The 14,026-nt window shown below is 36.7% G+C and overlaps 1 protein-coding gene, 1 non-coding gene and 2 pseudogenes across 2 annotated transcripts; all 4 read right to left on the reverse strand.

Annotated features, from left to right (window-relative positions):
• Positions 1-6: 6 nt before the first annotated feature.
• LOC117316947 lies at positions 7-9,081 on the reverse strand. The gene is made up of 3 exons (XM_033871726.1): positions 8,918-9,081; positions 1,287-8,579; positions 7-948 (listed from the first exon to the last, which is right to left on the reverse strand). The coding sequence occupies exon 2, from the start codon at positions 7,876-7,878 to the stop codon at positions 6,775-6,777; it is 1,104 nt and encodes a 367-aa protein (XP_033727617.1). The 5' UTR covers positions 7,879-8,579; positions 8,918-9,081; the 3' UTR covers positions 7-948; positions 1,287-6,774.
• LOC117317183 lies at positions 9-173 on the reverse strand. The gene has a single exon (XR_004530136.1). It is a non-coding gene; the product is annotated as a U1 spliceosomal RNA (small nuclear RNA).
• On the reverse strand, positions 1,870-2,004 carry LOC117317192 (annotated as a pseudogene).
• Positions 9,082-9,499: 418 nt separating the features above from the next.
• Positions 9,500-9,634, reverse strand: LOC117317194 (annotated as a pseudogene).
• Positions 9,635-14,026: the final 4,392 nt, after the last annotated feature.

A 14,026-nucleotide genomic window follows, 5' to 3' on the forward strand; every position in this document is an offset into this window, starting at 1 on the left:
TTTATGAACAGGGGTTAGCGCGAACGCAGACCCCCACACTAAAAAATAGCGTACCCGAGTAATCCGCATTTGGGATTATCGCAGGGTTCAGCCCGACCGGAGTGCAATGGTTAGGCCTCGACCTGGGGGCACCGCCGTTCCTGATCACGGTAGCCCCTGTACCAGGTAAGTATGCTAGCATTGCCACATATATCATCTGATATACTAAAGGCGGGTTCCAATAAAAGAGGTACAGTATGATTTTCATGCAGCAATACTGCTGTAAACCTAGCCCATAAAGGGCCTGCAATTTCACGCCGGATAGCGCACAATTTCCTGTAGACGGCTGAAATACATAATGTTGTGTATGGAAATTTTGATGAGTACCTAATGATCATTGAAATTCTTTCCTTTTCCCCCTTAAAGCACGGTATTCGAGTGTGCAGGGGAGACAATTCAACGGATATGAATCGCATGTTTTGCTCCAGGATTTAATGTTCGTGAATGGAATGTCAGTTCTCGAATGGTGTATACCAAAATGAAAATTGATACATTTTCAATTCAATAACTTTAGTTTTAATGTCAGTGATGTTCAAGGGACAACGGGAATGGAACATATTGAAATACTTTGAATACGTAGAACTCGATCAATAGTACGACATGTAAATTCTTTGAAAGCCTGGTTTCAATAAAAGAGGTACAGTAGAATGTTCATGCAGCAATACTGTTGTAAACCTAGCTCAAATAGGGCCGGCAATTTCTCGCCTGACAGCGCAAAATTTCCCGTAGACAGAAACTGAAATACATAATGTTGTGTATGGAAAGTTTGATTGCATGTAAGGCGCTGTCCAGTCACAGAGAAATACGAAGATTCGTTGAGGCTTTCGTCTGCCTCAGATTGAGTCGTCTAAAACACCTTTCAGAGACAATTTTGATTGTGGTAGCAGTGTACAGTAAGAATGCCCAATTCTGAAAAATATTGCACATGTTTTAGATATGTGAACATTGCCAGTTAACCTTACATATTACCTCTAATAAAGCATATATATTTGTAATCTTTACAGTATTTGCAATTTTAATACAGCTCTGAAGGATAAGTAAATTTATTTTTTTCTGTGATTTTTAGAGCTGTGAATATCATGGTAACAGCTTAAAAATTGTTCAAGAATTGCAAAATATGATATTTGACCCCAAAATGACACATTTTTTTGTTCCGAAACCTATTTGAAATTAAATATCTCTATCTCGGAGACAGAATTAATCTTGTTTTGACATTTGTTGTAAGTTAAGTTTTCCTGCTATCTTACCTTGACTGTGGACTTCCATTTTCGCTGTAGGCAAAACTAAATTTCCTCTGTAAACGCGCTTTCGGAAAATCCTGAAATTTAAAATCGGGAACCAATTCATTAAATTTTGTTTTAACAAATGTGAAGCATGTATGTACTACTTCATACTGAATATACCAATTATAGTGTACATTTATTTTTTCATTTTTATGCATATCATAATACACGAGTTATTTGCTTAACAAAAAAAATCGCCCATGGCCAGGCTGTCCTACTGTAGTGTGCTACCTTGTGTGACATGTGAAGAATATATTTTGCATGATACCCGGAGCAAATGCTACCACTATTAAAATAGTTTTCGGTGATGTTAAGAGATCATACATAATGTGAATGCATTATGAAATTACGATTGCCATTCGTTTGGAAATTATAAAGCTTGAACGTGTTGAATTATACTGTGTTTGGTACTCTGTAGCATTCTTTGTGTTGCTGGTTTATCATTTTCTTAGGAAACCAATACCATAAAGCATGTTGATTAAGTGTAAATGTAGCGTTGAATGTCGCTATATACGTGGGCATTGTTGTTCTCTTGTTACTTTATGAACAGGGGTTAGCGCGAACGCAGACCCCCACACTAAAAAATAGCGTACCCGAGTAATCCGCATTTGGGATTATCGCAGGGTTCAGCCCGACCGGAGTGCAATGGTTAGGCCTCGACCTGGGGGCACCTTTTTTTTTTTTTTTTTTTTTTTGATAAAATGGTTTTATTTACAGATTTACAAATAAAAACGTCACGAGACAAGCCTCTATGACGTCAGTAAACTATGGACAACCGGTAACCCCGGTAAGGTGCAATTATCCCTACAACGACGATGTACAATACATAAACCTAGATCAACTGGAATAAACAAAATTATCTACGCTAGAATATCCATGACTCTGTATTAATATAATACAGACAGAAATCATTAAAATATTTTAGGACCTGTGAAAGATCAATGCAAAATCACGAAAACTCATATATAAACAAAAACTTAATATACACAAAAAGTAAAAATCACAAGGGAAGATTGAAAATTAATTCATCATCTCGCACAGCACAAAAAATATCTGTAGTACACCAGTACTCAGAGAAGATGTTTATAGGGAAGCGAGCGAAATCGGACCTGATACGGAGAATTATATTGCTAAGAAAGTGGCAGACAAGGGAATTAGAAGTGGGAGACTTTCTGTCGTATTTTTTAACGCAACGGATATTCCAAATAGAAGATAAGGATTCTGCCACTAGAAATAAAACAAGAGTCTTTACTTTTAGAGTGAGACTGACTGGGGAGTGAAAACGCCAAAGTGCCGAATCAGTGGGAATTTTGTTCTCTGAGATCTGGTGAATCCATGAATTTACTAAAGAAACTAAAGGCTGAATAAAAGGACACTCAAAAAACAAATGTGAAATTGTTTCAAAACCACTACAAAATGTACAATACTTAGACGACTCAATACCAAACCTATACATTCTGAAATTTACAGGTAGAATTTCATGTACGATTTTAAACACTACATCCCGAGAGCGGGTATCTAAAAACTTATTGGAAATATTGAGAAAAACAGGAGCAAAATCTATAGTAGGAAAAATCCTGACAATTCGTGGTGTAGTGATGACACCAGATAATAACGTACCATACAACTCCTTAGTTGTCACTGATTGAAAGTTGGACTTCGGAAAATCCTTGATATATTTCTTAAAAATTATATAAATACGAGTATAAAACGTAGGACACCACTTGCTATGAGGAGAATTATTATCAACAGATGAAAAATATTCACGCAAATCTAATGAAAGCCAGTACATGGTAAAATACCTCCATTTGGCCTGTGTATCTTTAAAAATAAAATTCTGCAAATGCTTCAAGTAAATAGCTTGAAGTTTAACTTTTATATTAACTATAGCAAGTCCACCACTAGTAGGAGAAGCATAGGCTACGGAGCGCGCAAGTGGCTCTGACTTAGAATTCCATAAAAATCTAAACAAAATTCTCTGAAAGAGTTCTAAATAATGCCTTGGCATTATGACAACAGTACCGATATACCATATTTTGCTGCAAGCAAGGACCTTTATAACAATAGATTTTTGTGTAAATGATAAATTTCGAAGTTTCCATAAATCTAAGGTCCTTGATAATTTTTTAAAAACTGGCTGCCAAATGTCGTCAGGGGTGACGTTATTTCCAACTAGAACCCCACAAATTTTATGTTTTTCCACCCAACTAATGCCAAAAGGATGATCTGAACGTGATTTCCATTTCCCAAGCCAAATTCCCTTACTTTTCTGCTTATTTAACTTAGCCCCTGACGCTCTGCCATACAAATCACACCATGAAAACAATTTTGAAATAGACGAGACTGTGCAGCATATACCAGTACTATCATCAGCATAAAGGGAAATTTTGGCCGACTGAGAGGAACCCGGTAACTTTATACCAATTATTTCAGGATCGTCACGGACCTTTTTTGCAAAGGGTTCCAATACCAAAACGTATAAAAGGGGAGATAAGCTACAGCCTTGTCTTACACCACGAGTGATGGGGAAAGGGTCAGAAATAAACCCATTAACAATGACGGACGAATGGACATTTTTGTATAAAACACTGACCCACCTGATAAAATCGGGTCCAAAGTTGAAAGCGGTAAGTACCTTAAATAAAAACTCATAATTCACTCTATCAAACGCTTTCTCTTGGTCTAGAGATATAAACGCACATTTTAAGTCTTTTTGATCAACATAGTCAACAATATTACGAAGCAAATGACAATTTTCAAAAATAGATCGCTCTTTTATCGCACATGTCTGGTCAGTGCCAACAAGTTTATTAATTACTTTACCTAATCTATTAGTAATCACCTTAGATAAAATCTTATAGTCTATATTAAGAAGGGAAATAGGCCTCCAGTTTTTCATGTTATAAGAGTTATTTGGGTCTTTACACAATAAAGAGATATAAGATAATTTTTGGGTGTCACACAGCTCACCCCTCTGAAAAACGGCATTATATAACAATACGAGCTGATCACCTAACAAATCAAAAAACGTAAGATAAAATTCTTTAGTTAAACCATCACTACCAGGGGACTTATTGTTTCTCATGTGTCTTAACGCAACGAGAATTTCCTGTTTCTCTATAGGACCCTCACACATTGACATATCAAGTGCGTTAAGTCTTGGAAGATTTTCACAAAAGGAATCGGCCAATTCAAAATTGATCGCTTCCTCAGTAAAAAGTTTCACATAAAAATCCCGAAAAGCAGCTAAAATGTCACTAGAATTAGAGACAGAAGAAGAAGTATCAGGTAAGTCAATTTTCTCTATGAATTTCTTCTTACCTCTATCACTTTCCATTTTAAGGAAATATCTTGAAGGTTTTTCAGAAAAATCCAAAAAATTGGCTCTGGATCTAATCATAGACCCCTTAAAACTGTCTGAGTGAAAATCACGTAATTGTCTCTTAATAGACTGAACCTGGTCAATAAACTCACCAGGGGACTGCTTCTCTAAACAATACAACTTATTGTATTTATCCTGTAAAGCTTTAACAACAGAACGCTTGACCTTAGTCTTACGTTTACAATATCCGACAATAAAATATTTAATTATAGCCTTACAATCGTCCCAATCCTCCAAAGAAACAGGCTTATCTTTAACTAAATCGAGCCAAAACGTTTTAAAAGCAATCTGGAAGGCTCTATCGGTCAAAATACTATTGTTAAGTTTCCAATAAAAAGGCCCAAACTTAGCCTCAGAAAATAATTTAATTTTGAGAAACACAAAATCATGATCGGAACCACCAGACGGATAAATCCTACAATCTACTAAATATTCTTTTAAAAGAGACGAAATATAAAAACGATCTAATCTACATGAAACACCATTACCATGCCAAGTCGTAGAAACGACGTTGGGGAATAGTGAACGAAAAGTTTCAAACAACTTGAAATCATGACATAAGTTTTTTAAAAACAAACTACCAATGAGACCACGCTTAGGATTACCACCGATCTTATCAATGTAATTGTTCTCTATACAGTTAAAATCACCTGCAAAAATAACCGGTCTTCTGCACGAAAAATGACGAACTATATCATCAAAAAATAATTTACGTTCTTCCTCAATGTTTGGGGCATACACATTAATAATTCTGTATTCACTGTCCATATATTTAAAATCCACAAACATGGCTCTGCCCTCCCTATCTAAATAAAATTCTTGTAAGTTAACGTCAATAAAAAATAATACGGCAGTGCCCCTACTATTGAAGGTACCAAAATTCCAAATAGCTTTACATTTAAAAAAATCTTCTATCCTCTTACCGACTGACAGATTTGACACATGGGTCTCTTGCAAAAGAACAATATGTATATCATTATTATGAACAAAATCACTCAGTTCATACTGTCTCGACTTAGATAAAAACCCGTTACAATTCCATGTTATTATATTTATACCATCTGTTGTATTAATCATTATTACTATGTTTATATTTTATAGAACTGAATACAAGACACAGGTAAAAAAGGAACCAACAACACATAATCCAACACAGGTAAGGTAAGCGCGCGCACGACCACGCGTCGAGAATAAAACGACACACTCGACCGACAAGCGTAATAAAACAAAATATATGTACAATGACGAAGCGAGGACCACCGGTGAGTATAAAAACAACCACATTCAAATGACTATCGACTATACAATAAACGTGACCACCCGACCGGAACACAGGTAAGGTATCGAGTGCACGAGAGTGACTCTCAAAACACGCGCCCCGAGTAGATCGGTAAAGCGTACGCAAGCGTACTGTCAGCTTAATACCAACAAAAGAATAATCACTATATGTACATGTATACAAAATCAACACAGCTGAACAATGAAAACTATTACTAGTTTTATAATGAATAAAATTGAAAATAATACCAATGGGTAAGCATCGATAAATGCATATTATATCGCAAAACAAAACATCCACAATAAACAAAGCTAACGATACATTACCAACAAGCTGTGATGAAAGGATATTTAGTTCAGGCTCGAATACTGACAAGGCTTTTATAGTTAAAAACAGGCATTGTTGAATGGTAGCAAAAACAGTGAATAGGTGAAATTGAAATTGGAAAAAAAGATAACAATGCGAGACAATGTGTTGTACTGCAGTATAACAGATACAAAACATCCTATACATTTGGATTCCAGGTAACAAATAATGATACGGACGTACACACACAGTGTATCCCAAGTATGGAGGATGATAGATACCATCAAAAATATAACATTCAATGGAAATAAAAGGCAAACAATGAAACCAAAATAGAGTGACACTTACTATAAACACCTTCAAGGTGAGACGAAACTCATAGTCCGTGGACACGCATGGGTCGTAAATGAATCGCAATGCCGCCGCCATAAATGAAATCATAAAAGTTCAATGTCCGTTATCCAAAAAAGAAGGGGGAAACACTATCAAACAACTCCGGACGAATCCTCGTCAATCACGAGGTTGTCTCCTGACTGATCAGCATCATCCTCCATGTCACTGTCCTCCTCTGGGGTATACTGTCCGGGCATGATATCTCCGTTGGAGAGTATCATCGGCGAACGAGGAGTGTGGCGCCCCTTCTTCGACACTTGAAACCCGTCCTCATCAATCTCCCGAATAGGCCGCTTAATCGATACATCTGCACCGCTCCCTCCGGGCGAGGGGCTCGCGGTCGGACCACTCTCTGGAACCGGTGGACTTGACACAGGACCGCTCCCTCCGGCTGAGGGGCTCGCGGCAGCAACTTCAGGGCTAGCTGGTGTGCTCTGCTCAGTCAGAGACTCCGACGACTGGGCTGCCTTAGCGTAAGACACCCGAGTCGTCGGTTCGGATCTCCCGGGACATTGGGAACGCACATGTCCCACCTGCTGACACCGTAGGCATATCGGAGGTCGTCCAGGTACCATGATAAGGGCCACTTTGCCAAACAGTCGGGCTCTGTAAGGGATCCTGTCTTGGTCACCCTCTCTGATTACCATGGTTATCTCCCTCGTACCGGTTTCCAATAAAACTGTGCCAACTGTCGTTGTCTCCCTTGAAATGTTAATAACCTTGCCATACAGTTGATGAAAATACGCAGCAATGGCATCATCTGATATCCAGGTGGGCAACCATTGGACCCGGAGAGATAGGCGGCGTTGGTCACAACGCTCTGGAGACAAGGTAAAATGTGGCTGTCTCATCGGTCCCTTCCCAACCACGTCATCAACGAGATCTTCCGAGTTCAAGGTCACGAACCATGCGTTGGGTGCCTCTAATCTAAAAACGGAAACTATCTCCTTCCCAGGAACACCAGCGGCCAGCAACAGCTTCACTATTTCAAAACGTGTAACTGTTTGTCTCCTGGACCCGGAAACAAACAAGCGCACGGACCTCTGCAACACGTCTAAATCGACATGATTATGACTGGTATTGGTGGATTCCATATTGGTTGCCCCTGTACCAGGTAAGTATGCTAGCATTGCCACATATATCATCTGATATACTAAAGGCGGGTTCCAATAAAACAGGTACAGTATGATTTTCATGCAGCAATACTGCTGTAAACCTAGCCCATAAAGGGCCTGCAATTTCACGCCGGATAGCGCAAAATTTCCTGTAGACGGCTGAAATACATAATGTTGTGTATGGAAATTTTGATGAGTACCTAATGATCATTGAAATTCTTTCCTTTTCCCCCTTAAAGCACGGTATTCGAGTGTGCAGGGGAGACAATTCAACGGATATGAATCGCATGTTTTGCTCCAGGATTTAATGTTCGTGAATGGAATGTCAGTTCTCGAATGGTGTATACCAAAATGAAAATTGATACATTTTCAATTCAATAACTTTAGTTTTAATGTCAGTGATGTTCAAGGGACAACGGGAATGGAACATATTGAAATACTTTGAATACGTAGAACTCGATCAATAGTACGACATGTAAATTCTTTGAAAGCCTGGTTTCAATAAAAGAGGTACAGTAGAATGTTCATGCAGCAATACTGTTGTAAACCTAGCTCAAATAGGGCCGGCAATTTCTCGCCTGACAGCGCAAAATTTCCCGTAGACAGAAACTGAAATACATAATGTTGTGTATGGAAAGTTTGATTGCATGTAAGCGCTGTCCAGTCACAGAGAAATACGAAGATTCGTTGACGGCTTTCGTCTGCCTCAGATTGAGTCGTCTAAAACACCTTTCAGAGACAATTTTGATTGTGGTAGCAGTGTACAGTAAGAATGCCCAATTCTGAAAAATATTGCACATGTTTTAGATATGTGAACATTGCCAGTTAACCTTACATATTACCTCTAATAAAGCATATATATTTGTAATCTTTACAGTATTTGCAATTTTAATACAGCTCTGAAGGATAAGTAAATTTATTTTTTTCTGTGATTTTTAGAGCTGTGAATATCATGGTAACAGCTTAAAAATTGTTCAAGAATTGCAAAATATGATATTTGACCCCAAAATGACACATTTTTTTGTTCCGAAACCTATTTGAAATTAAATATCTCTATCTCGGAGACAGAATTAATCTTGTTTTGACATTTGTTGTAAGTTAAGTTTTCCTGCTATCTTACCTTGACTGTGGACTTCCATTTTCGCTGTAGGCAAAACTAAATTTCCTCTGTAAACGCGCTTTCGGAAAATCCTGAAATTTAAAATCGGGAACCAATTCATTAAATTTTGTTTTAACAAATGTGAAGCATGTATGTACTACTTCATACTGAATATACCAATTATAGTGTACATTTATTTTTCATTTTTATGCATATCATAATACAGGAGTTATTTGCTTAACAAAAAAAATCGCCCATGGCCAGGCTGTCCTACTGTAGTGTGCTACCTTGTGTGACATGTGAAGAATATATTTTGCATGATACCCGGAGCAAATGCTACCACTATTAAAATAGTTTTCGGTGATGTTAAGAGATCATACATAATGTGAATGCATTATGAAATTACGATTGCCATTCGTTTGGAAATTATAAAGCTTGAACGTGTTGAATTATACTGTGTTTGGTACTCTGTAGCATTCTTTGTGTTGCTGGTTTATCATTTTCTTAGGAAACCAATACCATAAAGCATGTTGATTAAGTGTAAATGTAGCGTTGAATGTCGCTATATACGTGGGCATTGTTGTTCTCTTGTTACTTTATGAACAGGGGTTAGCGCGAACGCAGACCCCCACACTAAAAAATAGCGTACCCGAGTAATCCGCATTTGGGATTATCGCAGGGTTCAGCCCGACCGGAGTGCAATGGTTAGGCCTCGACCTGGGGGCACCTTTTTTTTTTTTTTTGATAAAATGGTTTTATTTACAGATTTACAAATAAAAACGTCACGAGACAAGCCTCTATGACGTCAGTAAACTATGGACAACCGGTAACCCCGGTAAGGTGCAATTATCCCTACAATGACGATGTACAATACATAAACCTAGATCAACTGGAATAAACAAAATTATCTACGCTAGAATATCCATGACTCTGTATTAATATAATACAGACAGAAATCATCAAAATATTTTAGGACCTGTGAAAGATCAATGCAAAATCACGAAAACTCATATATAAACAAAAACTTAATATACACAAAAAGTAAAAATCACAAGGGAAGATTGAAAATTAATTCATCATCTCGAACAGCACAAAAAATATCTGTAGTACACCAGTACTCAGAGAAGATGTTTATAGGGAAACGAGCGAAATCGGACCTGATACGGAGAATTATACTGCTAAGAAAGTGGCAGACAAGAGAATTAGAAGTGGGAGACTTTCTGTCGTATTTTTTGACGCAACGGATATTCCAAATAGAAGATAAAGATTCTGCCACTAGATATAAAACAAGAGTCTTTACTTTTAGAGTGAGACTGACTGGGGAATGAAAACGCCAAAGTGCCGAATCAGTGGGAATTTTGTTCTCTGAGATCTGGTGAATCCATGAATTTACTAAAGAAATTTGTAACGACGTTACTTAAAACGAATTAAATTGACGAACAAAAGGATTATCAATGTGGTGAAATGAACACGCGTCCCTTGATTTTATGATACACTGAATTTCCAGTATTGCTTTATTTAGCTTATCAGTTAGTATTTGTATTATTTTTCTGGGGCATTCTGGCACAATTGATTTGACATCATTTATACGTGAACATAGGTCGAAATTATCAATTTTTTTATCTCTTACGATTTCATTTGATGAAGGTCGATATCATTAGAAGGACATCAAAAAGAACTGTCAGTTAATTTTGTCCGAATGCAAGTGAGGGGTGGAAACCATTGGAACACTACATCTTCTATTCCATTAAGTAATCCAGATCAAAACCAAAAATGTAAAAACTGAGAGCTGACAGTAAAAACTCTGTATAAAATATTTTTAGTTATACCTTAAATACTCGAGATATCGCGATGCTGGAACAAACACAAATTTGAAATCTAACTTAAAGAACATAGATAAGTGTTGATCAAATAAAGTCCGATAAGGGCGCGAGTTCAGTAATTTAATAAGAAATAAAAATAAGAATATCAAATAATAAGAATATCAAATTAGCATGCCTTGTCAATTCACATATGGAGTTTTGGCGTAGACGTACTACGTACTGGTGCATGGACGTGTAGAATGATGTTCCTAAGGGGCCGTATTACAGGTGAAAAGTTCTTTCTGATGTTCACTTAAATCGTACACATGAAGTGTGATCGTATATAATAATAGCGCAAAAATTCCTATAGACAACTGAAATGTTTATTGTTGTGTGTGGAATGACTGATCAATACCCATTGATCATTGAAATTCTTAATAAGTTTTGCTTAAAACATGGGATTGTGCAATGGAGATAATTAAACGAATATGTAGCGTATTTTTTTGCTCCAGGAGGAAATGTTCGGTTGGTGAATAGATACGTGTTCAATTCGAGAACTTTTGTTTAACTGTTTGTTCAGACCAATGAACAAGAATCATAGAATGCATGCATTGTCGTTATTTAGTCGTTTTTGCTTTTGTTCGCCTAAGATTGAGTCAAACAAACTTTTAAGAGACATTTTTGATTGTGTGACATATGATGAATATGTTCTGCTGTTCAGCACTTCATAAGAGGCTGTGAATTTTTCATGATATCCCTAACAAATATTGTCACTCTTTGATATTTTTAACGGTACCTATAAAGTGATTTTATATAATCTGTAATGCATTATAAAACTGCGACGGCCATGTTTCAAACATATATAAATTATCTATTGATTGACCTACGAACACTATGTATCATTGCTTGTTGCAAGTCATGAGGTATCCGATGCAAGATAGGCTGCAGGTACAGTTATTAAACCACCTAAAACCATTGTCGTCAATTTGGTACTGACATTCAGCTAAGAAATGTTGACAGTGTGGACTGGTTAACCAACCCGTTGTAAGTAAAATGATAGATATATGATTGAATATCCTATTATCCAGGCATTCCAGTATGATGGCATTATAAAATGGCACAGCTTTCTGTGTTTATAGAAGCAAAGTTGTTGCGAAAATGCAAAACCCGCTAACCACCTTTGCTCTCACTCATATACAGTATGTGATAAATCTCGTGTTACCAATATAAAACATATCATGTAGTAACGATCGTTACTGTTGTTAGGATGTTTAACAATGTAAAGCCCAAACCAAGTAATCGGCTACATGACTCGTCTCAAACATCAAAATATAGAAACTTATTGATATGATTTCCCTGCAATGTTTTACACTTATCTTCTTGATTACATATTAATAAAAATATCTTAACATGTCAAAATATTGCATTGAATATAGATTTGCAAGAAAAATGAAATATTCCTCCGATCATGATTGGACATTTGCAATCTAGTGTTTCCTTTAACAACAACTCGGTTCGTAAATAATTCACGTTGGCAATAAGGCATACTCAAACCGCTGTTACAATAGCACCTTGCTATCATGTCAAGAAAAGACATTTCAGTGTGACGGTACTATAAAAACATCTGTCAGTCACCTTATCAACAAGTGGACGCCGTCTGTATATGACATTTGCTGTTACGTGGAAGTTCAACCACCAAACAACCACTTTGACCAATTATTTATCACAATAACAAAATCTCTGAATGTGTAACAAATCAGTTTATGTCATGGATTGGCGTCAGTCCGTCGACTTCTGTTTTCTTTCAATCAGCTTCTTCATAAGCATAGCGAGAGTCATGCTATTGGTACAGAAGCAGGTTTCAATACATTGCTATCAAAAATTGTTCAAATGATTGGCCTTGCCCTACGTTTTTGTTTAAGAGGAAATTATTCAAAAGTGTTACAGAAGTTACTGAATACTTAGTTACTTTAAAAGTGGAAATATTCGCGGTGTGGAAATTTTCGCTTATTTCACTATCAGTAAATCTCCGCGAAAATTTCTACACGCGAATATATTAACACATAAAAATACTGAATATAAAAGATACAAGTTAGCGCAAAAATATCTTGACGGCGCGAAAATATCCACACCGCGAACACTTTGGAAGCTGGCTAAGCGAAAATTTCCACACGTGAAAATATCCACTTTTACAGTATTCCTAGCTTGATTGAAGTTAGGTAGCATTCTGGGATGAAGGGATGTCACGCTTGTTGAAATGCTCGACATTGACCCTATTTCGAGGTGAAAATGGTCAAATGACTTGAAATCTTTAAAAGGTGTTTTTTAATAAAAAAAAAAGAGAGAGTTCCTTAGTTGTTATATTAACTGAGATGCATTCTTGGGTGAAAGACTGCCAAGGTTGATCACATGGATGTTGTGCCGATCTCGGGTTGCTTCCATATTTGACAATTTGTTTGATTTCGGGAATTAGCTGAGAGGACAACACAAGATGGCAATCTTCCATTTTTGTTTATTTCACAACTAAACAACATATCAAATGCCGGATCCAATATTCTGGATACAAAACGAAAGTAGAAATTAAATGTAGGGGTTATCTCCCCTTTGGCCATTCAATAAGCATACATGTATGATTACAACAGATGTAGGTATTGAGAATGTTCATAAAACGACAATATTTGTTTATATCCAACGCTGTAATATTTATTTAACTCAACATAAAAAAGTATGTCTTCAAAAACTATTATGCTCTTTACAATGTTTTATTTATTAAAAGCTAGAGTGTGAAATGAGACGGTTGTAATGGTTGTTTTGTTGGTTATTGGTGTTCAGTTGTCGAATATCGTGTTGGTTGACTTGACGGTTTGTGATATTCTTATCAATTTGATGCATATAATGTTGGTTGACTTAACGGTTAGTGATATTCTTATCCATTTGATGCATCTGTTGTTGGTTGACTGGACGGTTTGTGATATTCATATCAATTTGATGCATATGTTGTTGGTTGACTTATTGGTTTGTATTATTCTTATCAATTTGATGCATATGTTGTTGGTTGACTTCACGGTTAGTGATATTCTTTTCCATTTGATGGATATGTTGTTGGTTGACTTGTTCATGTCTTCATGTTCTTTTGTTTATGATATTGTTTTGTTTTGAAATATTAGTGAGTACCGTGGTCTTGAGATTTTGTTGGTTGTATGTTAAGATCACGTTTATTGATTAGTTGGTTTGAGTTATTCCCCGTTTCACGGATATCATGTTGGTTTACTGGGCAGTGTGTGGTATTCTCCCGTCGGGGCGCAAAATTTTTTTTGGGGGGTTTTTT

This window comes from Pecten maximus, chromosome 18, assembly GCF_902652985.1.
Source record: "Pecten maximus chromosome 18, xPecMax1.1, whole genome shotgun sequence".
In the NCBI taxonomy this organism is placed as follows: Eukaryota; Metazoa; Mollusca; class Bivalvia; order Pectinida; family Pectinidae; genus Pecten; species Pecten maximus.